We start from the raw sequence: 25,440 nt of genomic DNA, 5'->3' as shown, positions 1-25,440 counted from the left end.
AACACCAATGCTACTAAAACACTAATGAAATTGGAAGGTAAGCAATTTTCCCTAATTCATTCCTAGAGGTACATATTACCTTGATACCAAAACCAGAGAAAGAGCCAACCAAAAAAGAGGACTACAGGTGAATCTCCCCAATGAACACAGATGTAAAAATCTTCAATCAAATAGCAAACAGAATGCAGCAAATCACTGAGAAGATTGCACAAGTGACCTAATGGGATTCATCCCAGGAATGCAGGGATGGTTCAATATATGCAAATCAATAGATGTAATAATATCACATTAACAGAGTGTAAGACAAAAATCACATGATCACCTCAATAGATGGATAAAAAGGTTTTGATAAAATCCAACACATTTGTGGTTAAAAAAAAAAACCTAGAGAAAATAGGAATAAATGGTCTTGACCTCAATTCGATAAAAGCCATCCAAGACAAACCAACAGTGAATATCATACTGAATCGCAAAAACTGAAAGCCTTCACTCTAAAATCAGGAACAAGACAAGGCTGTCAACTATCATCACTCCTACTCAATACAGTTCTGGAAACATTAGCCAGAGCAATTATATAAGACAGAGAAATAAAAAGAATAAGGATAGGAAAGGAAGAAGTTAAATTATCTTTATTTGCGGATGACATGATACTCTACAAAGAGGACCCCAAAAAATTCCACGAACAGACTTCTAGACTTAATAAGCAAATGCAGCAACATAGCTGGGTACAAAGTTAACACAACAGCATTCCTGTACACAAACAACAAACTCACTGAGAGAGAAATCAGGGAAACTACACCCTTCACAATAACATCCAAAAACATGAAATACTTAAGAATCAAGCTAACGAAGGAAGTAAAAAATTTAAACATTGAAAATTACCGTACTCCAAAAAGAATCGAAGAGGAATGCAAAAATGGAAAGATATCCCTTGCTCATGGATAGGACGAATCATCAAAATGGCCTCTCCAAAAACTGTTATAGACATTTATTGCAATCTCAATCAAAGTACTATTAACATACCTCACAGATCTAGGAAAAAATGCTCCAAATATTCATCTGGAACCAGAAGACCTAGAAGAGCAAAGGCAATCTTAAGCCACAAAGGGAAGGCAGGAGGCATCACCATCCCTGACTTGAAATTATACTGCAAAGCTGCTGTAATAAAATTAGCATGGTACTGGCAAATAAACAGACCTGAAGACCAGCGGAACAGAATACAAAATACGACACAACTACAGACACATTCAGCCACCCTATCTTTGACAAAGGGGCCAAACATGTTCACTAGAAGAAAGCCTCTTTAATAAATGGTGCTAGAAAAACCAGTTTTATACATGCCAAAGATTTAAACTAGACCCATGCCTATCTTTATGCACTAAAGTAAAAATGGATGAAAGATCTACATATTAAGACAGAAACACTAAATTTACTACAAGACAAAGTAGGTAGAAATCTTGAGGACAGAAGTAGGCAGAGAGTTCATGAACAAAAACTGAACTGCACAGGAAGTACTTCAAAAAATTCACAAATGGTATCTCATTTTATTAAAAAGTTTTTTGCAGGGCCAGGGATATAGTTCAGTGGCACAAGCATCTACCTGGCAAGCACAAGGTCCAGAGTGTGATTTCTGGTACCAATAAAAAACAACCAAAAAAGTTTTTGCACATCCAAAGAAATCTCCAACAGAGTGAACACTCATGGATTGGGGAAAGATTTTTGCCAACTATCACTCTAACAAAGGACTTCTAGCTAGAACATACAATGAACTGAAGTAAAAAATCAGGCCCTCCAAATTCAAAGATCCAATCCAAAAATGGGCATCTGAGATGAACACACAATTCTCAGATGAAGAAATATTAATGGCAAATATATGAAAAAATGTTCAACATCATTGGTCATTCGAGAAATAAAAATTAAACAACACTAAGGTATCATCTCACTCCAGAAAGAATGGCTAACCTCAAGTAATCAACATATAACAAATGCTGGAGGGGCTGTGGAGAAAAAGGAATACTTTTCCAATGTTGGTGGGAGTGGAGACTGGTAAAAGCACTGTATAAATCAATGTGGAGATTCCTCAAAAAGCTAGGATTAGAGGTTTCATTCGACCCAGGTATACCCCTCTGGGCATTTTCCCAGAAGAACTGGAAACATTGACCACAGTGATACCTATGCACCTGTGTTTGTATTTGCATAACTTGCAATCTCCAGGTCTTGGAAACCCAAAAATCTAAGAACTGAAGAATGCATAAAAAAAGGTATAGGATTTTCATACAATGGAGTATGACTCAGTTATAAAGAAGGATAAACTAGAGGCTTTTATAGGTAAATGGACCCAACTAGAGACCATACTCATAAGTGAAGTAAATTAGTCTCACATGTGTAAACACCATACTGTCTCCTTCATGTGAGAAACTGAAAGTTGTAAGACCTAAAAGTTACAATAGATATAGTGAAAAGGACAGAAAGTGCTCAAAGGAAAATCATATTGCTTGATCAATTTTACATACCTGTATCTGGTAACCTGAGCAACTATTTTGAAGATAACAACATGCAATATAATATCCACCATTAAAGTCTTATCATCTTATTTTGAAATCCTGTATCAATATGTATATTTTTTGCTGTCATTTGGCTTTTGTTATTTCTGTTTGCTTTTTCATTTTTCTGTGCTCTTTTTCTCTTTAAAATTAAAGAAAAATAAAAGGTTGGGGAAAGAAAGATGTGGATGTCACTCAATGCAAAGGCCCTGGGTTCAGTCCTCAGTCACACACACACACACACACACACACACACACACACACACACACACATTTGTCAAGATTTCTCAAATTACAAGCTAACTACAAGGCACAGTTGCACTGAAAATGCAAACACACTGAGAACGGGATAGGCAATATGATTAGTACCCATGGTTCATTCCAGATTATTATTTTTCACACATTTTATATTTGTACCTAGTAAGAGTTTTTAAACTGATGGGAAACTGTCTACTGATTATAAGGTCAAATATCAAAATACTTTGCAAACCCTTCTCAATGAAATGAAAAGATGATGGGCTGGGGTAAAGTAATGAGAATAGTGAAGGGTAAAAAGAATTCTAAGTTTTGTGTGGTGGCACACTCCTAAAATCTCAGGAGGCTGAGGCAGGCAGACTGCTGCAAGTTCAAGGCCAGCCTGGGCTACACAGCAAAATCCTGTCTTAAAAAAAATAACAACAACAGTAATTCTATTTCTTCAAAGCAGGGGAACTGGAGAAAATGGTATTTATCTCAGTTACTGCTCTTATGGGATTTGAGGCAAATTTCTGCTCTTCCTAAATCCTTCAAGTATTGGGGGTTGCATGTAAAAAATTATTTCTTTTGTATAAACTGCTCACCACTTAACAGGCACTGAGCTCAAAACTGAGCAGGCTATCATTGTTAGTATAATTTTGCTTCATTACAATACTGAACACTTCATTTATACCCAGGCAACTTCATAATTTGTAATTCAAGTGAGGAGCAACATGGATCAGTTCAAGCAAAACTAATCTTACTAACTGCTAGGGAGCTGAGAAGGTAACTGAACCTTCAAGACTCTGAAGCGGAGGACTACAGAGATGGACAAAGAATCTTCTACAGCTTTAACCGTGCACTGACACTGTCTCCACAGATCATCACACTTCCCCACTTTCAGAAATGCCAACACAAACAGTTCCAGCAGATTAACCATAATACATAGTAACACACAGGGGCAAATTATCAGAGAAGGAGAAAAGCTACAGAAGACTTTCTAACAAAACACAGCATGTATGTGATACAGAAATTGAAAAAACAGCTAGGACCACATAAGTAGATTCAATTGCAGCACAAACAAGAATAATTTCCTAAAACTTTGAAGATAAAAGGAAGAAGATCATGCAAGAGATCTGAAATACTGGCCTGAAAGTGAAAGAAGTATTTCAAACCATGGATCAAAAATAATTTCTTCCCAAGTAATACAAGAAACGAGAGGATTCTAGCAAGAATCAGATCTTTCATTTGCAATGCTGGGGACTATAGTAGATATTTTTCAGACCACCAGACATAATTCCAATCAAGATAACACTTATCAGGATGAAAAGAAAAACAAAGAGTCATAGCTAATAAAGGGTACAGAAATTATACTACGCCATCTCAGGAAAATAATGAGATCCAAAAAAGAAATGAATTCAAACAGACTCCAAAGTAGAGGAAGATAAGGAAAGCAGAGGAGAACAAGAAATGTAACCAACCCTAACACAGTGCTTACCTTACACATGCCGTGGTTCATGAACTAAAATTTTTACATGATTCTGGAAAACATGGCTACGCTCCTGTTAGTGAGGGGGCCTGGCTGCGGCCACGTGCATCCCTTGATACAGAGTTCAAAAACAAAAATGAAATTTTGACCAGTGCTTCTGTTGGTGAACCAAACTGTTCACAAACAAAAGTTTGTGAACTGAGGTATCACTATTTCCAGGAGCCACGGCGGCAGAGAAAAATGTGTAGGAGTTGTATGTGACAATATGCCACCTGAAACGCCAATGTTCCCTTAAGAAATATTGATATAAATGATCTTCTAATCCGGAAAAACATAAGGTTATTGTTATAAAAGGTACTTACTAAAGTGGAAAATGTAATAAGCTAGAACTATCAAGAAGTGTACAGAGGACCTTTAAGTATTCTAGGAGAGGAAAATAAAAATTACTTTTGAAAAGATCGAGGGGGTAACAAAGGATTAGAAAATTCTTTCTTCTGGTAGCAACAGGTAAATGTATGACTATCAAGGCTTGTAAAAGGTAATTGTTGGAAAACTGGAGAAATTTCACATAAACATATGTGAAAGGGAATGAAAAAGTAAAAAATGAAACAAATAATAAATAAATAAAACAAATAATGAATAAGAAAACAAAATCATCTGTGATCCCAGCACTCTGGGAGGCTGAGGCAGTAGGACCACAAGTTCAAGCAGAGCCTGTGTCTTAGTAACTAGCAAGGCCCTGTTTCTAAATTTAAAAAAGGCCGGGTACACAGCTCAGTGTGAAGTCCCTGGGTGCAATACCCAGTATAAGAAAAAAGAAAGAAAAACCAGTGGATACACTGATTAACTCAACATACTCAGTCCAAGGAACTATCAATTAAATATGAAACCTAAGAGGCAAAGGGATAGACAATGAGTGCAAAATGTTATATTCATGTAATGATTTTCCCAAATGAACCTAACTATTCTGCAATTCAAACATGTACTGATTTTAAAAAAAAGATACCTAGAAATGGGCAGCTTAGAGGAAACATTCTTATAAAAGGGATAAAGAAGAGCTGAAACTAGCCAGATGTGGTACACACCTGACATCCCAGCACTCAGGAGGAGGGGCAGGAGGTTGCGGTGAGACTGAGGCCAGCCTAGACTATATAAGCAAGTTCAAAGCCAGCCTGAAGGACACAGTGAGACCCTGCCTCAAAAATAAAATTAAACAAATAAAAATTTTAAAAGGCTGGAACTGAAGTGAACTGACAATGATGTATTAGACAAAAAGTATAACTTTAAAAACATAAGGTAAAATGAAAGTAAAAATAAAAAAGCACAATGAAGTGATAAGACTCATAAATCTGCATAGGACAAATGACACAACTAAGTTTAGAAAGGAATGTAAGAAAAATTTGACAAAAATATCATGGAAGGGGTTGGGAATTTAGCTCAGTGGCGTAAGTTCCTGCCTGGCAAGCATGAGGTCGTGAGTTTAATCCCCAGTACCAAAACAAAAAAAATATCATGGAACATTTCAGTAGATTTTTTTCATAACTGGACAATTCACAGAAAGAAATGACAAAGAATTTAAAAAACAATAACTAGTTCATTAACATTTATAGAAACTTAAAAATTCATCAGGTAAACAGCTATTTACAAAATGCAACAATATATTGTAGTTGGTCAGAAAACCTTAAATGATAAAGCATTTACAGGACCATTCTGTGATCAAGAAAACTAAAATGAGAATAACAAAAGTGATGGTTCGCGAGTCCTTCAGTCCTTGAAGATTAGAAACATACATGTAGACAATTTAGACAAAAATCATACCATCTGCAAGTTACAAGAAATATATGCAGTCCTATAGAAAAAAAAATAAAAACCTAGCATAAGTTATTTCTACAAAATATAAATTATCAAAGTTATTTCAAGAGGTGGCTATCTTGCACCAGCATTACTGGAAAGGTAATTAGTCTATCTTTAAAAGAGAAAAATTCTCAGCCAAGTTCCATCTAATCTTGAACAGACAATTTGAATTGCATCTTAAGTAATTCTAAACTTCACAAAAAGATAAAAAGCTCCCAACTCATTTTATGAAACAATAGCTTTTTACTAAGATATAATATATAGAGAAACATATACATGTGTATAAAATGCAAGTAGATGAATTTTCATGAACCAATCTACTAGCACTGAAGATGGTCCCTTGGGTTACCTTTTCCAAACACAGTCACTCCCCAGACTGCCACCAAGGATTACACTTTCCTGATTTGAAACAGTACAAATTAGCTGTGCTCACTTTTATACTTTATAAGAATAGAAGTACTCTGTACTCTACTAGGTTTTTATTTTTGATATGTTTGTGAGGTTTATTTATATACTGTGGGTAAAACTGTTGCCACTGTTGTATATTTCATACAGAAATACTATTAGTATAATAGAAAATGTATTAATATAGCAAATGTAGTATTAATTCTATAGTTGAGGTTTTGGTTAAGTGTTGCTATAAACATTCTAGAACAGATGTTTTAGTGAACATATACATGTATTTTACAAGGTGTAGCTCTAGGAACAGAATTACTGGATCCCATGGTATGAATATTTTCAACTTCAACAGATTCTGCCAGATGGTTTCTCAACATGTTTGAGTCAATTTACGTTTTCACCAGCAATGGCTTCCCTCCTTCTTGGAAAACTGTAATTTTTACATCTAATAGTCTGCTAAAGCTAACTGTAGATTAATGTCACTTTAGGTGTGCAAGCTAAAGCTTTAAATAAAACATTAGCAAACAAAATACAGTTTTTAAGAAAAGAATAACACATTATGACCAAGTATGCTTCACTTCAAGGTGACCAAAGGGCATTACAGTTAGATCTTTATATATATAATTTAGCTAGTAATAAGCAGCTTAAAGAGTAACACATGACCGTATTTTTTAAAAAAGCTGAGAAGGCAGCTGATGAAATTTAGCAGCTATTCTTTGTAAAATCTCTTGACAAAATGAGAAAGAACTTATTTAAATATAATCTACCAAACAGTAACATAAATATTGTAAATAACAAAATACCAGAATCATGTTCATTAAAGTCAGTAACAGATTGGATCCCTGCTATTGGATCCCAACAGTATAGTGGTATTTTTAGACGATTTTAAGATTTCAGAAAAGAAACCTGTTAGAGATTGGAAAAGATGATAAAATTTGTACGGATGCCACAATTACATTTCTAAAAATCCCAAGAGACATTAGTGGAAAATGTAGAATAAGATTTACTAAGCTGTTTATAACACATTTCTTGCATACAAGTATACAAACACTAGGTCTCTTCTTCATTATGAGCCCCTACATGGAATGGGAGAAACCTTCATAATAATGACTACAAAAGTGAATATATTTAATAAAGAAATGAGGCTTAAATGAAAAAAACCTGTCAAATCTTATTAACTGTTAATAAGATACAAACAAAATGGCACAATGTTCTTAGATGGGAAGACAATACATCATGTGTCAAACTTCTCACTGTTAACATATAAATTCAAGCTTATTTCACCCCTAATTGGATAAAGTAAGATTAAGTGATCACACACACAAAACATTCCATTGGGGCTGGGGATATAGCTCAGTGGTGTAAGTGCCTGCCTGGCAAGCGCAAGGTCATGAGTTTGATCCCTAGTACCCAAAATAAAAATAAAAATAAAATGATCACAAACTTCAGACGCCCAAGAAGAGACAAGACAGTAAGAACAGGGTAGGGTAAGATAAGAAAAAGCTCTGCTTTGGCACAAAGTCATTATATATATAAAATGAAGCCATTATGACATTGCCATATAAAAAGAGAAATGTAAGAGAAAAACAATAGCACACCGACAAATCTCATGAAAATTTCATGTGACAAAATTGATACTTTATTGGGAAAAAAGGTACTTTAATAAAGGGTGCAGGATTGGCAACAAGGAAGAAAACAAAAGAAATATTTTAAATGCAGTAAAGATTTAAATGCACTCAGGAGGCTAAGGCAGGAGGATGGCCACAAGTTTGGGCCAGCCTGGGTTACACAGTGAGTTCAAGGTCAGCTTGAATTACATGAGGAGGCCCAGTCTCAAAAAGGAAAAAAAAAAAAAAAAAAAAAAAAATCAAGATATGGTATGTACATGCACCATTCTCCATGATTAATTTATTGTAAGACTATACATACTATTCAATGATACTTTAATACAGAATACTTCAAAATTTTATAGACATCTTCCAAAATGTCTAGATTTTATAAAGCAATATAGATCCATGTGCACGAATATAGTTTTCAATGATAAAAGATATTGCAAATGGTCAATAGATGTATGCTTGGAGCAAAAAGCCCTGCAAATAAGGGATGTTTACATATAAAAAACACAAATTTTTAAAATGTAGGAACATGGGAACACATTAATAAAAATTAAAACATGAAATAAGTTACTAAAAGTTTAAAACATGAGATGAAAAATGCAACTATGAAGGCCAGGGATGTAATTCAGTGGTGCAGGCACAGTGTGAGGCTCTGAGTTTGATTCTTGGCACCAAAAACAAAACAAAAAAAACCTTAAATATGCAAATATGCACCAGGCATGGTGGTAAAGCCTGTAAAACCAGCATTCTGGGAAGCAGAGGCAGGAGGAGCTCAAGTTGACCTCAGTCTGAGAAACTTGTTTTTCGAAGTAAAAAATGAGAAGTATTGGTAATGTAGCTCAGTGAGAATGTCCTGTGTGCAATCCACAGTATCACAAAACAAAACAAATATGTAGTTTATCTAAGAGTAAAACCCAAAGTTAAATTCAGATGGTTAAGTTTACATGGAAAAAGTACTTTTCAGCAGAGAAGAGAGTTGGAGAAAACTGCTGGTAACCAAGAAAGGCTTAATATGTTAGATAATTTAAAAAGAACTTAAAGCTAATTAAAGATAAACACAAGAGATAAAAATAATAAAATGAAAGCTAAATGTAGAGGTATAACTATGAATACGTGTGGTAGACAGAAATGGCCCCCATGAACTTTGCCCTGGTGTTACTTCCCATGAGGCTAGAGATGGGGCAAAGGGGCTTCACAGATACAATTAAGGTTACTAATTAACTGACCTTAGTGTACAGAGACTGGGTGTCCTTATCAAAGCCACAAGAATTCTTTATAGGAAATTGGTGTGCATGGTTATGCATGCCTGTAATTCCAGCTACTTGGAAGGCAAAGGCAGGCATCTCACAAGGTGAAGGTCAGCCTGGGTAATTTAATGAGACCCTATCTCAAAATACAAAACAAAAAGTTGGAAATTAGCTCTGGGTAAAAAACTCCAGTATTGGGCTGGGGATTTAGCTCAGTGGTGTAAGCACCTGTTTGGCAAGTACAAGGTTGTGAGTTCGATCCCCAGTACCAAAAAAAGACCACAACCCCCTTCCCCCTAATACCAGTGTTTGGGAAGCTGAGGCAAGGATTTCAAATCTGAGGCCAGCCTGAGCTACTATAGCAAGAGCTTCTCTTAAAAATTCAAGAGCATTTTTCTCTGGCCGGTAACAAGGAAAGCAGAGTCAAAGTGTGAGAACATCTGACACCCTTGCTAGGTTTGAAAATGGACAGGGCCATGTGCAAGGACCAGTGAACAATCCTAGAAGCTTACTGACAACCTGCAAGCAAACAAGGACCTTCACCCTACAGCCTTAATGAGTCTGGAAATGAATTCCTCCCAGAACTTTCAGCGAAGAGGCTATCTCCTCAGACAGCCTCATTCAGTCCTATTAGGCCCAACAGAAAACCCAACTGAGTCCGCTTATGCTTCAGAATTGTAACAAATGGGTCTTGCCATAATCTACTAAATTTGGGGTAATTTGTTATGCATAGAAAACTATTCACTTATGAAGCAAACTGAATGATCAACAAGTGCATGCAAAGATGTCAAAATTTATAGTAGCCAGGAAACCGGAAATTAAAATGACACTGAGAAATCACTACACCCACCAAGCCTTTTTCTTTTTTTTTCTATTTTTCTTTTTTTAATGTTATAGCATCTATTGCCAGTAGGTATAAAGGGAAAAGTGTTTTTTTACACATTTACTGATAGAAATATACATTGTTCCAGACTTTTTTGGAAACAATCTTGCAACATGTATTAAACATTTTAAATATACATACCCCTCAACCCAGCAATCCCAAGGACTTTATCACACAGAAGTAAAACCATTATAATCACATATATACAGGAATGTTTACTATAGTTGTAAAAAAAAATCTGATAACAAAGTAAAAACCAATATGGGAGAGATTCACTTAATTGTGGTATGTCATCTCTATTACACAGCCATTAAAAAGGAAACAATAGCTGTAAAATAGGATTTACGTCAGAGATTGTTCATGGAGAAAAATGAGATGCAGACATTATATATAATTCCATTTATTTAAAGCAAATTGCCCCGCCAAAAACAAATCTCATCTTACTTGCATAAGATTGTGTGTGGCGCGAATTTGATTTATGCATGTACTGACTTGTACAGTGCTCATGACACGCTGAATTTGAAAAAAAAAGTTGCAAAGTAGTATGCAGAATAAGACAAATAAAGCCCCTTATGTATTAATTCTGTGTACATTTGTGAATGAATATTAGATATGTATTAGGGAGGTAAGAATGAAGGGCCACGATGGAAGATGATTGGTTTTACCATTATATAAATGTTCATTTTATTATTTGTTTTTTGTATTCTTTTAACAGTAACTTAAATTGTATTACTCACTTGTATCATTCTTACAGCTTCAAAAACATTAAATCATCCTAAATTTTTCTTCAGCACTTACCACTAATATTTAATACAGTTTGTTTGTTCTCAACTGAAACATAAATCACATTAGAAACGTTCGCGTCTGCTCTCTACACATTGCCAGCATCTAAAACTTTTAGCATAGAGTAGGTACTCAAATATGGTGGGGCGAGGGGTGCCATTAGCAAGCTATAGACATCTCCTCTCCGAGGTGTGGTGTTCAGTTCCCAGACAAGCAGGACTAGAAGTGTGCAGCATGACAAGGGCACTGACTGGGCTTTCTATTGCCTTGGGCACCTGTAAGGTCAGGTCCAAATCCTCCCCTAACCAAGGAATAGAACTCAAATTTAAGATCAGATCCACAGGTCTAAATGAATTTGAACACTACTTGGGGATTAGAAAGGATCTGTTTTGTTTTTGATGCTTGACAGATTTAGAATTTTGAAATATATAGGTTGATGATAAGCAACAAATATTTGATTTCCCTCTACATGAAAAGGCACCAGAAATGCTAAGGGGAATATAAGAAAAAAAAATACGGTCTCATCCTCAAGAAGCTTATAAAGACAGAAGTGAATTCCTTAAGTCCCTGACTTACAAATATTCAAACTGCGAACTTCCACAGACACGAATGAACCTTGCATTACAAGCAGTAGATGCAAACCAATCGCGGGAGCTGCTCGTATGTCTGCCGGACACTGTCGCAGTTGTGGTGCACATGCTTCCTATACAGTGTGATAATGCACAGTAGCAGTACAGTGCTCTTTTTAAGGTACCTGTATAAGTATTATTTGTAATATTTTCGTGTTTGATTTTTGTTTCACACTATGTATTTGTCTCAAAAGTGTTGGGGGTTATGAATGAGTCAGACTTAAAGAACATCTCCCGAAATGGAACTCACTTGTAAGTCGGGGACTTACTCAAGTCATTATCTGTTTTATTTTGTTAAGTAACAAATAAACAGCACTTAATATACTGAAAATCTGGGTTGAGGATGGTGAATCAAGAAATTTAACAAAATCACCACCTCTTTCTCATGCATAGGAAAAAAATCCACAAGACTATGAAAGGTGATGTATAAAATAAACTGATCATATATTTCTTATCAAAGTTTGTACTCCCTAAAGACTTTCTAAAAATCACACAAAGTAAAATTTTTGTGTATTTTATCGGTAAAGGTAAGCTATATCAACTGCCTACACCAAGGGCACTATATTGTGATCTACAACTAAGGTCAACAATAAAATCATTTCTGCCTCCAGAAAATGTTTCTAAAGAGAAAGAAGCCTGCAAGCTTTAAAAAACAAACAAACCTTAGCCAGTAGATACATATTAAGTAACTCACAGAAATAAAGTTTATTGTCTTGCTTGCTTAAAAGGCTGACCATGAGAATGCAGGTGTCTATGAAGCCGATTTTGTTTCTTCTGGATATATAATCAGTAATGAGATTTTGGGATCATATGGTAGTTCTATTTTTATTTTTTAAAGGAACCTCCATATTTTTCATAATGGCTGCACTAATTTACAATTCCACAAAGTATTAGGAATTCCTCTTTCTCTGCAGTTTTCCCAACTCAAGGGATACTATTCAACCACACAAAAGCACACAATTCTGTCATTTGTAAGAGCAAGGAGGGACCTGGAGAACATACTAAGTGAAATAAACCAGAAAGACAAACACTAAATGATCCCACCTTGTGGAATCTAAACAGTTGATCTCATAGGAAATGGTTAACAGAAAATGGAGAGAATAAAGGGCAGGACACAGGGGAGAACTTATTGAATGAATCAATGTTACCTTTAGAAAGAAGGAATAAGTCTAGTGTACTACAGGCATACAAGGGTGCACATAATTAATAATACATTATATACCTCAAAATAAAATAGAGGACTTTGAATGTATCAACCATAAATGATGTAAGTTTAAGGTGATTATATGCTAATTACCCTGAGTAGACAATTATCTAAAATGTACATGAGTCAAAACATCACATATTACATAAATGTGTACAATTATGTTAAATTTTAAAAGGCTGACCAAAAGGAATAAAAACCAAAATGTTATACAGTTAAAAAAGTCTGCTTCCTTCTGACCTGAGATATATACAAACAAGTACTATTTCTTTGAAAATGAAAGTTTTCATGAAAATGAATTTAAGTGAAATGCTGCTTTAGCTGAAACTCTGTACTTTCAAAATCTACATGAAGAGAAATTAGTCCCTAACCCTGTTAGCTGCAAGAGGACACTGCAAGCACTTCACGTGGTATACATGCTGTAAGCTTAATGTTCCACTCACATGTGTCAGATAACCAAACCTCCACTCTATCTGCAAAAAATGTGAAAAAATACTGGTTTTCAGTCAACAAAATACAGCATCATTTACTATGTAAGCGTTCCTACACAGCAACTGAATACTGAATTGGAGAAGGGAGGAAATATTCACAATGAATCAACATATGAGACCACTAAGTTTTGCTTTTTCTAAAATATGCACTCAGTGAAATTATTTTAGCAATATGATATTTATACGTGGGAAAAGATCTCAGTACATTTTAAGATGTTTTTTAAAATATAGTTAAAACCACCCTAAACAGAACTCATTTTGTAAAAATGATTGTAGTTTTTCATATTACTCAGACACTTGTCTGATATTTTCTGACATATGTAGACACAACACATTTGGGCTTATATAAATAGTTTCCTAAAATAAGATAATGGCTGATATTATACTAGGGGGCTCTGAAATACTTTTGATGTCCTTCCTCAGAATCTTTCACCAATGACAACCAAACTTGGAGTTGCTCACTTTTTGAGGTAGAAAGTACTTTACAGCCCACTTTAGGAGAAACAGAAGGCAGTAGTGGCCTTCATCTCAAGCTGATTTTTTTATTTTCCCTACAACCTCACCAGTTGCTCAGCATCTAAAGTACAGTGTTTATGATGAAATTACTTTTGCTACACGATTCTGTTAGAGTGGGTGTGGTGGTGCACACCTGAAATCCCAGCACTCTGGGAGGTTGAGGCTGAGGCAGGAGAATTAAATGTTGAACCCTGCCTAGGCAACTGGACAACTTAGCAACTTACTGAGACCCCACCTCAAAATAAAAAGGGACTGGGGCTGTAGCCAAGTGTGAAGGTCCTGGGTTCAATCCCAATACTGGGGGGAAGGCGGACTTATGTATGAAAAATCACCATCTTTCCCCACTTCCACCAAGGGTAGTTAAAGCTAGTATACTTAGTATCTCTGCATATTACATATGAACAACAAGTAGCTTACTGCTACAACTCATGATTAACATAATATTTTGCTTCTTAACAGAAGTTCTTCAGCTTGAAAATTCATTATTTGTGAATGATGGGTTTCCCTTTCAGTACTCTTAATTTTATCATTCTATTATCTATACATGTGTCAATTTATCTACTTACCTACCTACCTAGATCTTTACATCTTTGGTTTGAGGTTACATAATTGAGAATCTTGTACATATAGTGGACCTTTCAAGGGCATAAAAAACTATGGCACATAAATTAAAAGCACTAACTCTTACATTCTAGTGCCAGTCAACAGACGTCTTACTGTGGTTCTTCTTACAATCGCTGAGCTAATTGAGCTCTCTAAATAAGTGCACAACAAAATCAATGTGAGGTTATCATTTGGACTAGTCTCCATATATGGTGAATTGCTAAATCAACCAAGACTGAACTTTCTAAGAAAAAGGCCTTTTCTATTATTTGGGTTCAACAGATTCTACTCAAATATCAGATTCTTCCTTAAATTTGACTAACGAGCCTTACCTTTAGGAATAAAGAAGGGTTTAAGGTAGACGGAGTCTAAGTGACACTTAAAATGAGTCACTGCTGGATTTTTAGATTCTGCTTTTGCAGGTACACATAAATTAAATTTTTTGTTCTAGAGGACTGAGGTTGAAGCTCAGTGGTACAGCACTTGCTTTACAGGGATGATAGAGGGCCTGGCTTTGAGCCCAACACTGAAAAAAATAAAATCTGTTCCAGAAAACTATAGATTCTGATTTTAGAGCTGCAGAGAGAGCTGTATGTCATGCTTCTTTACCGAACTGGAGTGTCCTGGCCAATGCACTGAGGAATTAAGTGGAGAGATACTTCATGATCATGGTGTTGGTATTAAACGGTCTGACAGACTTCAAGATGACTATGAAAATACCTCAAGTGCCAGGATAATGCTGCAAACACTCACAGCCTCAGCAGTCTTGGGAAACTCAAGATAGGTCAGAGTACTTACTATCTGACTTAGGCTGACACCAGCAGTTCACCAATTCATGAATAACTTTGCCATCCTCTTGATGTTCTAAGCTAGATTATTCCAAAATTATTCCAACAATCGTGTTTCAGTTCTTATAAAAAAGGACAAAGGGCATTTCCAACACTGCTAGGATAAAGATGACAGAAGAGGAGGTACTTATTAGATTCCATTATACTGTGACTCCAAATTGCAACAAGAACACTGAGTTTGAGCAAGCAAAGCCTTTGAAAAATACTGAAGAGGTAGAAGATGTGAAGAGCTCATGATTGCCAAATAGTCAAATGAAGAAAAAAATATTAAATTTATGTATGTGCAGTTATATGAATTTAAAAAATCATTTGGTCAAACATTTGAAAGATAATCTATTTGTCCTTCAAAACTGTCACTGATCCAACTTACAGGGTATTTTAGTTTTACTGGTTTTTCAAAGCCCCAAATTTTATTTAATGATAAACTTCTCTACTTCCACATAATCAACAATTAAGATCACTTCATTACTTGGATTCACATATACTTTGTCTAATACCCTTTAACTTTCTGCATGCCTCACCCTAATATCCCTCCAACAAAAGCCTCAAATGGATTCACTGCAAGATCACAGCTAGATTCCACGTCTGACAAATACTGCAATTCATGAGACACCTATACCACAGAATCTATATTTGTACACTTTATTTAAAACCAAATAATACACTTAGAGCCACCAAAAATGTATTATCTTAATGAGCTTATCCACAACCTGAATTTACAAAGGAAACTTCTTACACCACAAAAGTTAGCATTTGATTAATTTATATTAATCATATTATAACTAAAATGTAAAATACCTGAAGATCACACTCTGGCCCAGGGCTCACCAGCTGGGAGCTTGGGTGTGGAGAGAAAGGTTTAAATTGATGATACCTTGAGATCAGCTCTAAATAAGGTTGAGAAGACAAAATAATAGATTAGAATTCATAAGGAAGGTGTTTCTCCTAAAAACAGATATTAGATAATACAGATGGGAAGGGGCTAGGGGTTATTTCTTAATCTGGAGTAGAAAAAGTATGTTTTCTCACAAGAGGCCAACTTTAGCCAAACAATGAAGAGAAAGCAGGGAAGGAGGTATGTGGCAGATCCAAGACTTTCTAATGCTGATAATGCCAAATTTAGCAGCTCTCCACATGGCAATTAAAATACCATTCTCTTGAGACATTTTTAGAGAGAGCTAACATACAACATGCAGGAAGTCATTTTACATTAACAAGGCACTCACTGGTTCACAGCCTGCTCAAATACACAGGCAGACATTAATCTAAATTAAAATTAACTTGCTAATTTGCTTCAAAGGGATGACAAGTGTGTGGTCCCAGTTAAATCAAACATAAAGCCTGATTAGCAAAGATCCAGAAAATTATGTCCCCTAAGTACCACTTCAGGAATACTGCTAGAATAAATGGGTAGAATTTACGGATCCTTTTGGTCTAACATTTGTGACTATTTTTATGATTAAAAATATATATAAAGAATCTGCAAAATACTTTGTCAATCTAGAATCCCTCACTTTGGTATTGACAACCAGTTGGATGATAGATGTGGCCAACTAAAAAGCTTTTAGTAGCCAAGGTAAAATGATGCAAATAACTGTTCTCTGCTTTCAAATACAGGCGTTAGTTTTCTGGACTTTGCCCTAAAATGGAATTTATGAATTGGTACATTTCACAAAAATATATATACTTTTGTACAACCAGAATCCCAGTGTTGAACACTTAAAGTTCTATTACATAAACAAGTAACATTAATGGAGGCAACTTCTGAGTAATTAAGATGAGTGATTATATACTCAGTAGGCTGGAAACAGCTTTCAAAATAGGTTGAATAAAATTACATTTAAATCTTTTTTTCATATAAATTCAGCAACAATGTCTGTTGGTTGAAAACATCACACAGATATACACCAACCAGAGAGATTATTTCCACTCACAAAAACACTGATAGTTAATTTTAAGCCACTCTTTCCAATGAAAACCAAAACTGATTCTAAGTCTTTCAATCTGACTGTGACAATACAACTTAAATGACAAAGCCTGAGAAAAGCACCAACATAGATTTTTAAATTGCATCCAACCATCATTTCAGATGTCATAGAGTGTTACTTTAGTTAAAATGGCAGCAATGACAACGAGGTAGATATGAGAGATGCCACTTAAATACTTAAGACTATTTTTAGGTGGAATTTTAACTCGTTCAGGTGTTTAAAAATAATTGTTACTAGTTGAATCTTCAACACATAAGAATTTTACACGCTCTTGTCTAAAAAGGAGATAGACATATGAATTACTAAAAAAGTGACTTTTAAAAACCTACAATGATAATGAGGTTTCACAATTTAAGTGAATAATTTCTCCTTTAACCTGAACCTGATTATAATTAAACAATAGCTATTAATTCTCTACTGAAATTTCTAGGAATTCACATTCGAAATTCTAAAGTATACATGGTGCTCTAAAGAGCACAAAGACAGAGCATGAAATGTCCCCTGAAGTCCTAGAGGTTGAGCAAATACATTAAAAAGACATTGATGGTCACAAATCAGGACCTTCACAGATTGGCAAGTACACACAAGCACACACACATGCTCGCTCGCTCTCTCTCCATCCCCTTCTCTCCTCCTTTCACTGCCCCCCAAACACAAACTCCATCTCCATCCTCACTTGTAAGGCTGCATTTGTACTCTTTTTTTTTTTTTTTTTTTTTTTTTAAAGGCACCTCTCATTTTCTAGCTATTGCCTTCTGGATGATTTATATTTTGTTAAAAAGCCTGAATGTTTAATGAAAATAGTTCAGTACTGAGAATGGAGTATTTTTTCAATTCACATTTGAATAGCCAAGTTTTCTTACATTCAGATTTTAATAAACTAGAACGACAGTTTTTAAAACAAGCATGCTAGCCTATAATGAATTAAGAGTATATACAGTAATTCAAACATTTAGAACTATATATTATACTGCAAAAAGCACAACATTCATCATACTCATTATCTGCTGTGTATACTACCTCCCAAAATGAAAATACAAAACAGTAAAATGCACCTATGGTTTTTATATATATATATATATAATATAGTCTATATATTATATATATATTTATATAATATATATAATATATATTTATAAAATATACATACATTTTAGACATTTTCAAATAAATCTTCATCATTATCTTCAAAAGAAATTTATAGCAAGAATACTGAAGGAATGAAATTCAGATAAACAAAAAATTTTCTCATTTAAGTTCATTATCAGTGATGCAGCTTAATTTTCCCCCTTTACTCATAACTAAAATGATTATAAAAGCTAAATACGTTGCATAACTATCTGGTTAATGGCAAAAATTGCTAAATTTGTTCAATAGAAAAATACTGAAGGTCATTAACTCACTCATGTTAAATATCTGTCTATGGTCTGAGTAACAAATGAGCTCCACATGGCAGCTGAGTTTTGAAAAGGGTACTGCAAGCTCCCAGAGATGTATCCTTAGCATATGGAAATAAGGCAGGGACCCATGCCACCTGATTTTCATAATATTCCAATACATTCCATCCAAAACATTTAAAATTCAAGCATTATAAAAGTATTGCAATGACTGAATCTTCAATTTTGCCAATTTTCTTGTAATTTTCAATAGGATGGAGGAAAAGTCAGACATGTGTATATGTTACCATCTGAATGGAAGACAACTTTGGCTCATTTCTAGGCTGGGTTCATACAGTGCTAGTATATAAGATTCTTTCTATGTACTATCTCAAATGGTGGAGCACTGGCTTCCTAAGGAACTTTAAACAGTTCTATCATTTGTATTGCTAGCATATCGTTAGGTTATTTTCCACTCACTAACAGAAAAAACTATAACCATGGGAATAAAACAAACAGGGAAAACCACCATTTTGGTTTTCAGAATTTCTGTGATGTAAGTAAAGCAGACACTGCAGACCTGGAAGGTAATTAAAGCAACTGGTAAGAACAATAGCTTTGTGGTCATCCATTATAGACGTTATAACAAGTATGGGCACCTGATTGGGATTGCCCAGTATTGTAGTACAAACAAAGGTTAGCAACACCCTTTCTTCACTTCATGAAGAATAGAAAGGAATTTACTACAATGTAGAATTCTATATATGCAGGGAAACACAAGCATTTACCTGGTAAATTATGTCCAGGTTAACTCACTTGACCATAAAAAAATCTTTCAAGCCCACTTGTTAACCAAAGCACCAAGATGAAATATTTTCAATTATTATCATAACATCACAAGAAGATGTACCTATCATCAGAAATGTCACTGCCATGACAATGAAATGTAGGGATAGCAATGCAGGAATTATTTAAGTGGGTTTAATATTTATGGATATGATTTTTTTTGAAGACTGAGACCCATGGTATGCACATTTTTATGTAAAGCAGGGCACTGCGAATTGATTTTTAATATCTAGATTAGTTTCTGTCATTTGGAGCAATGAAGAGAAAGAGCATGAAGAGAGGCATACCAGTTGTAGAGACCGAAGTTGCATGAGAAGGCATTAACTGCATATAATAGGGTCATGAGAATCCCAAAACCCAATCTGTGGGTCATAGGTAAAATGGATTCAGAAAAAATATTAATTTGCTGCACATCAGAATGTGTATTTCAATTAAAAAGAGGGAAGATTTTTTAATCCACAAAAAGTATTAAATTATTTCATCTAGATTTCCAGGAGAGTCTTCTTAGTGATACTTAGTGATACTAATGGGGGGAGGGGTGCACAAAATACTTGTTTTAGTTAGTACTGCTGTAAAAGCAGCTGCCTGAAGCTAACCATGCTCTTTGGACTATTAGGACATAATAATTATGAACTTTTTTTTCAGGTGTCAGATAACATGAATGTGGCAAACAAGGAAGAAAGGGGAGGTTATATAACTATGGTTAGGAGAGAGTTAACAAATGAGTATCAGCAATTAACTTCCTTTTCAGTCACACGAAGGTAAAATTACATCAAAATGAAATAATCACTCTGGTACTATAAATATCACATGAATAAGGTAAATTTTAAAATAGAAATTATTATAAAGAAATGCCCTGTTTATCTTTAAAAATAAACAGAACCTCTAATTTGAGTAAGTTAAATACATTAGTAAAAGTAAACTCTCAACTATTCTTCATAAATGGTGAATGTTTTTAACAGCTGAATTTTAGAATGGTACCAAATCTACTTTCAAAACCGTACGTAATAAAGGTAATTTCTTGCAAATGAAATATTTGTTTAGCACTTCTGAATAGTAATTTACTTAACATATTATTGCATCTTCGTCCTTAATAGGTAAAATCTTTGCCATGTGTTTTATGCAAATAGCTTAAAGGGGAGCTAAACTAAAAGCTCATTTTAACACTGGTCTGGTCATTATAAACGATGGGATTGGTACAGCAGATACCAACCTTTATTAAAGGTTACTTTTTTAACTACCTAATATGTTTAATAGGATTTCTCAGGGGAGAAGTAGGTCTAAGATTCTGCTCTGCCTTTATCATTCCCAGCCATTCAACTTTTAATTATCCACTACAGCATGCCCTGTTTCCTCAATAAGGACACGCTAAACGTGTGTTTGCTCAGGTTTGCCTAGTGAATTAGAATTACTTCGGAAGTGTCTCTCTGGGGGAAGTTTGAAACAGTTTTCAGGTTCACAGATTCAACTGAGCTTGCAGCAACCTGAACAAACCTTAGTTTTAGAAAACAGTACAGGAATTGCAAAACTATACTTTAACAAATGTTTTCTGTGCTCCTTCAGCAGAACAAAAGGGCAGGGACAGTTGATTTTTCCCTGGTCTTCTGTATCTCTTTGTGCAGTTGATTATTTATAAAGAGCTAGAAGGTCAAGGTGATGCATCATGTCATACAAAGACTTTGGCCAGTGCATCAGCTCCAGCGCTGGCTATATAGCATTTGGATGGGTGGAAAGCTACATCATGAATTGATTCTTCAAATTTTTTCCGATGAGCTGTGAACTCTTGGATACATGTCTTACTTTCTAGATTCCATAAACGTATTGAACAGTCATGACCTATATATATAAAAAAAAACAATTGAAAGGAATGATTACATTCACATGAAAACAATAAGGCCAAATAAATAATGCATAATTAATGTACTTACTGCCAGACATCAAGTAGAGGCCATTAGGATCAACTGCTAAACTTGTAACGGCTTCTAGGTGGGCTACCATTGAGTGGATCAGTTTGCCTTTGGAAAAACAGATTGTTACACTTTACTGAGAATTTTCTTCATCTTGAATACATGTCAGCTATCACATTACACTGGTTGCTCTAATATGTCCTTACTGTTTCAAGAACTTTTTCTATCAGCTAACACAATTGCCCTCCTGCATCTAGTCAGATATTGATGAGGAACAAAAATAGCTCAAATTTCGGATTATACTTTTGTCTTTTAAACCACAAAGTAGAACTCAGAATTTTTATATGGTCATTAACAACGATGTAGAGCACTGGCTTCCTATTTCCTAATTGTCTACTTTTATCACTTTAGCTTTAGACAAATTATGGCTTGATGGGAATAGAGGGTACAAATTCAGAGGAAACTAAGACAAACACAAATAGAAAACATGCACAATTCTGGTGGAAAAAACACAGAAAATTAAAAACATAAATTACGAATTATCATCAGCTGAGCACATAAGCAAACGTCATCATTTTAACAAAGGTCATCAACAGATGGTCAGGTAAATACAGCTGCTTTGTTCCCAGTTCAGCTCTTCATGAAATTTCCTTTATACTAGAGAAATGTAATCCAGTAAGAACTGGGAAAGCCCCATGCTCGATTCCAGTGAATCAGGACCAAAATTTTATTATAAAACAGAAAAAATAAGCACACGGGAAAAGTAATAAAACCAAACGGTTTAGCAGTTTTCTGTCTACAACACTGAACAGCACCAATCAATAACAAAATAACTGTATACTGAATAATGCTATTCCATAATTAAAGAATTATGAACAAAATAGAATGATACACTCTAATTCTAACAGTATTTTTCCTTTCCCCTCATGTATTGCAATAGATCACAGTAAAAGATCATTTTTATTGGTATTCAAATAAATTTTTCATTACAACCTTAGTTATAACTGTGGCTCTCACATCTAAATATAACATCTACTCACCATTACACAAGCCACAATGACTCTGTTGTATACTGAGGATCAGTCTTAGCACATATGAATGGAATGAACAGACACTGAACCAGAAAATACTTTTCAGTGCCTACTTCCTGCCTATCAAGCCAACAACAGAGACAAGCTACTTTTTAGAAGAGACTCTTTTTTGCTTTTATCAAAAGTGAATTCTTAATAAATTTTTACCTGTATTGTTATCATAGAATTTGATGTGTCTATCTTCATGAGCAGTGATACTGATGGGAAGCGTGGGATGACTGATGACTCTATTTATTTGGCAAGAGGAGCTAGACACTAAAAAGGAAAAATTTAAAAAGCAATAAAAATTAATCCAAACTATTTTCTTTTCTTTTTCTTTTCTTTTTCTTTCTTTTTTTTGGTCTTTTTCCTTTTTATTGGTACTGGGGATCGAACCCACAACTACCTGCTTGCAAGGCAGGCACTTACGCCGCTGAGCTAAATCTCCAGCCCCTCAAACTATTTTCTGACAAAGGAGCCAAACATACTCACTGGCTAAGGAGGATAGCCTCTTTAATTAATAAATGGTGCTGGAAAAACTGGCTTTCTATATGGTGAAGATTAAAACTAGACCCATGTCTATCATGATCATTAAAGGCAAAAGAGATCAAAGATCTAAATATTAAGACAGAAACACTAAATCTTCTGGAAGACAGATAGGTAGAACTTTGGAAGACAGGTGTAGGCAGAGACTTTATGAACAGGAATTTCCACAAAGAATCAGCACCTGGGATCTCATCTTATTAAAAAGCTTTTGCATAGCAAAAGAAATCAACAGAATGAAAAGACAATTCACAGAGTGGAAAAAAAATTATGCCAGCTGCTCCTTCAGGCAAAGGACTAATATCTGGAACACATGAAGAATGGGAAAAAAATCAATCAAGTTCCCCCAATTCAAACACCCAATCCAAAAATTGGGCATCTGAGATGAACAGATAATTCTCAGAAGAAGTACAAACAGCAAAAAATATATGAAAAAATGCTCAACATCACTCATCATTTGAGAAATGCAAATTAAAACAATGCTGAGATTCTCTCATTCCAGAAAGAATGGCTATTCTATTATCAAGAAGACAACTAATAACGAATGCTGGTGGCACTGTGGGGAAATAGCAACCCTTCTTTGTTGTTGGTGGGAGTGTACACTGGTGCAACCACTGTGGAAATCAGTGTGGAGATGCCTCAAAAAAGTAGGATTAGAGATTCCATTTGACCCAGCTATTCCTCTTCTGGGTGTCTTCCTGGAAGAATTAAAAGTATCGTACCACAGCAATATATGTGCACTTGATCACATGGACTAATTCTTGATCAGTTCTACTTGATTTAGATAAAGAAGTGGTTACTTCTTTAGTTTCAAAATTCATACTATATATTTTTTTCTCCAGAGGTAACATGCCATTAAGCAATATAGTTTAAAGTGCTCAGCAGGAGAAAAAAATAACAGAAAAGGAACACTGTAAGTGAAATATATGTCCCAAGAATAGCTTCAATTACTCTGAGCGCTAGAAATGAAAATGGTGAAAATCAGATCACAGAAGGAAGATATAAAACAATAAATCTTACAAAGGAATCCTCTTAAGAAAGTTTCTCCACTTTATGTTAAATCAGAGAAGTAGACAAACTGCAAAAAGCACTAAAAATAAACTGGAGGTCTACCTGATTTTACAATGAATCCAAAAACAATCCTCCAAATAGCTTTCGACTTAGACATGATTAACTCTTCAGTGAGTTCAGAAGTATTAACCTTTGCCTTTATAAGAAGGGTAATTTATTCTTATTCTAACAATAAACATCCTTTAAATATACATTTAAACCTGTACAGGAAAATTTTCTCTCTGGAACATGTTTAGTTTGAACAAAAACAAAACATACTTGAAACCCTACTGAGTTCCAAATTTCAACATGATAGTCAAATAGCAAAGGGACAGGTCAGAGTAGAACAGAATAAAAGATGTCATTATAATATGACATTATAATTCAAAATAATTATCACTTAGTCCAATAATGTTGTTTGGTTAAAAGCATTTCTCATAGTCTTTTGAAACTGTTTCCATGGCAGAAAAAATGTCTTATGACTCTATGAATATATCTCTTACAGGAAAAATGGGATCATCTAGTTCAATTTATCTACCTTATCCACCTTATAACAAGCTTATGGAACATATTAAAAATCAACCATTTGTCCCTCAGGAAATTCAAAGAAGTGGCTACACTCTGTGAAGGTTAATTTCAAAAATGCTAATATCTTTCCAAATTTCATATTACCTTTTAAATTTTACTACTGTGTTTTAGATCATATATTTACATGTGATTGTTTTTATTGAGAATCTAACACCTGTATTTTTTAGTTCAAAAAATTCACTTTTTCTAATTGTATAATCTCAATTTTTATTATTTTTATCTTTTATATCCAAATAGCTCAAAGTTCTATTCATGCCAACTTCCCCACATAAATCCTCAAACATATCAGAAGAAAACAAAGAACAACAGATTAGTAAGGGAAAATGAAAGCCAAAACCAGGATAAGTGAACTTTCTGGAAGGGAAGAAGGAGAGAGGAGGCAAGGGAGAAAGAGAAAAATAAGCAAACACATATGTGCACACATGCCTGTACACACAACACTTGCACATGTACCCATGTAATTTTTTAAAAACTAATTTACAAATTGAAACAACAGTATATGTATACCCAGTTTTCTTTATCAATTGCAATCTAAACTGCATTGTCTGAATTATGTCTTACTACGGAAAGCAAACTATCTAACAAAAAAACCCAAAAAGATCTGTAGTAACTTCATGAGAAATAATTACTTCCTGACTTTCTCTATCTAATAAGAAGTTGCAGGTCTGAGATTTGGAAAGCCATGTGATCTACATTCTAATCAGTATTGAGCTGTATCCAGTTATATTATTAA

At 34.7% G+C, this 25,440-nt stretch overlaps 1 protein-coding gene across 2 annotated transcripts in view; it reads right to left on the bottom strand.

Annotated features, from left to right (window-relative positions):
• Positions 1-10,920: 10,920 nt before the first annotated feature.
• Positions 10,921-25,440, bottom strand: part of Strn (striatin) — a 119,935-nt gene continuing 105,415 nt past the window's right edge. For both annotated transcript variants that reach the window (XM_013156038.3, XM_003473027.5), the window contains 3 exons: positions 22,695-22,802; positions 21,478-21,564; positions 10,921-21,385 (listed from right to left, as the gene is read on the bottom strand). In XM_013156038.3, coding sequence (XP_013011492.1) covers positions 21,216-21,385; positions 21,478-21,564; positions 22,695-22,802 — 365 coding nt within the window. In that variant the 3' untranslated portion in view covers positions 10,921-21,215. The remainder of the gene's footprint in view (positions 21,386-21,477; positions 21,565-22,694; positions 22,803-25,440) is intronic.

Source organism: Cavia porcellus, unplaced genomic scaffold, assembly GCF_034190915.1.
Source record: "Cavia porcellus strain 051 isolate PalLab524CR breed Dunkin Hartley unplaced genomic scaffold, mCavPor4.1 scaffold_1, whole genome shotgun sequence".
Classification (NCBI taxonomy): Eukaryota; Metazoa; Chordata; class Mammalia; order Rodentia; family Caviidae; genus Cavia; species Cavia porcellus.
Note: the sequence above shows the minus strand (reverse complement) of the source record. Positions and strands in the feature narration are given on the sequence as shown.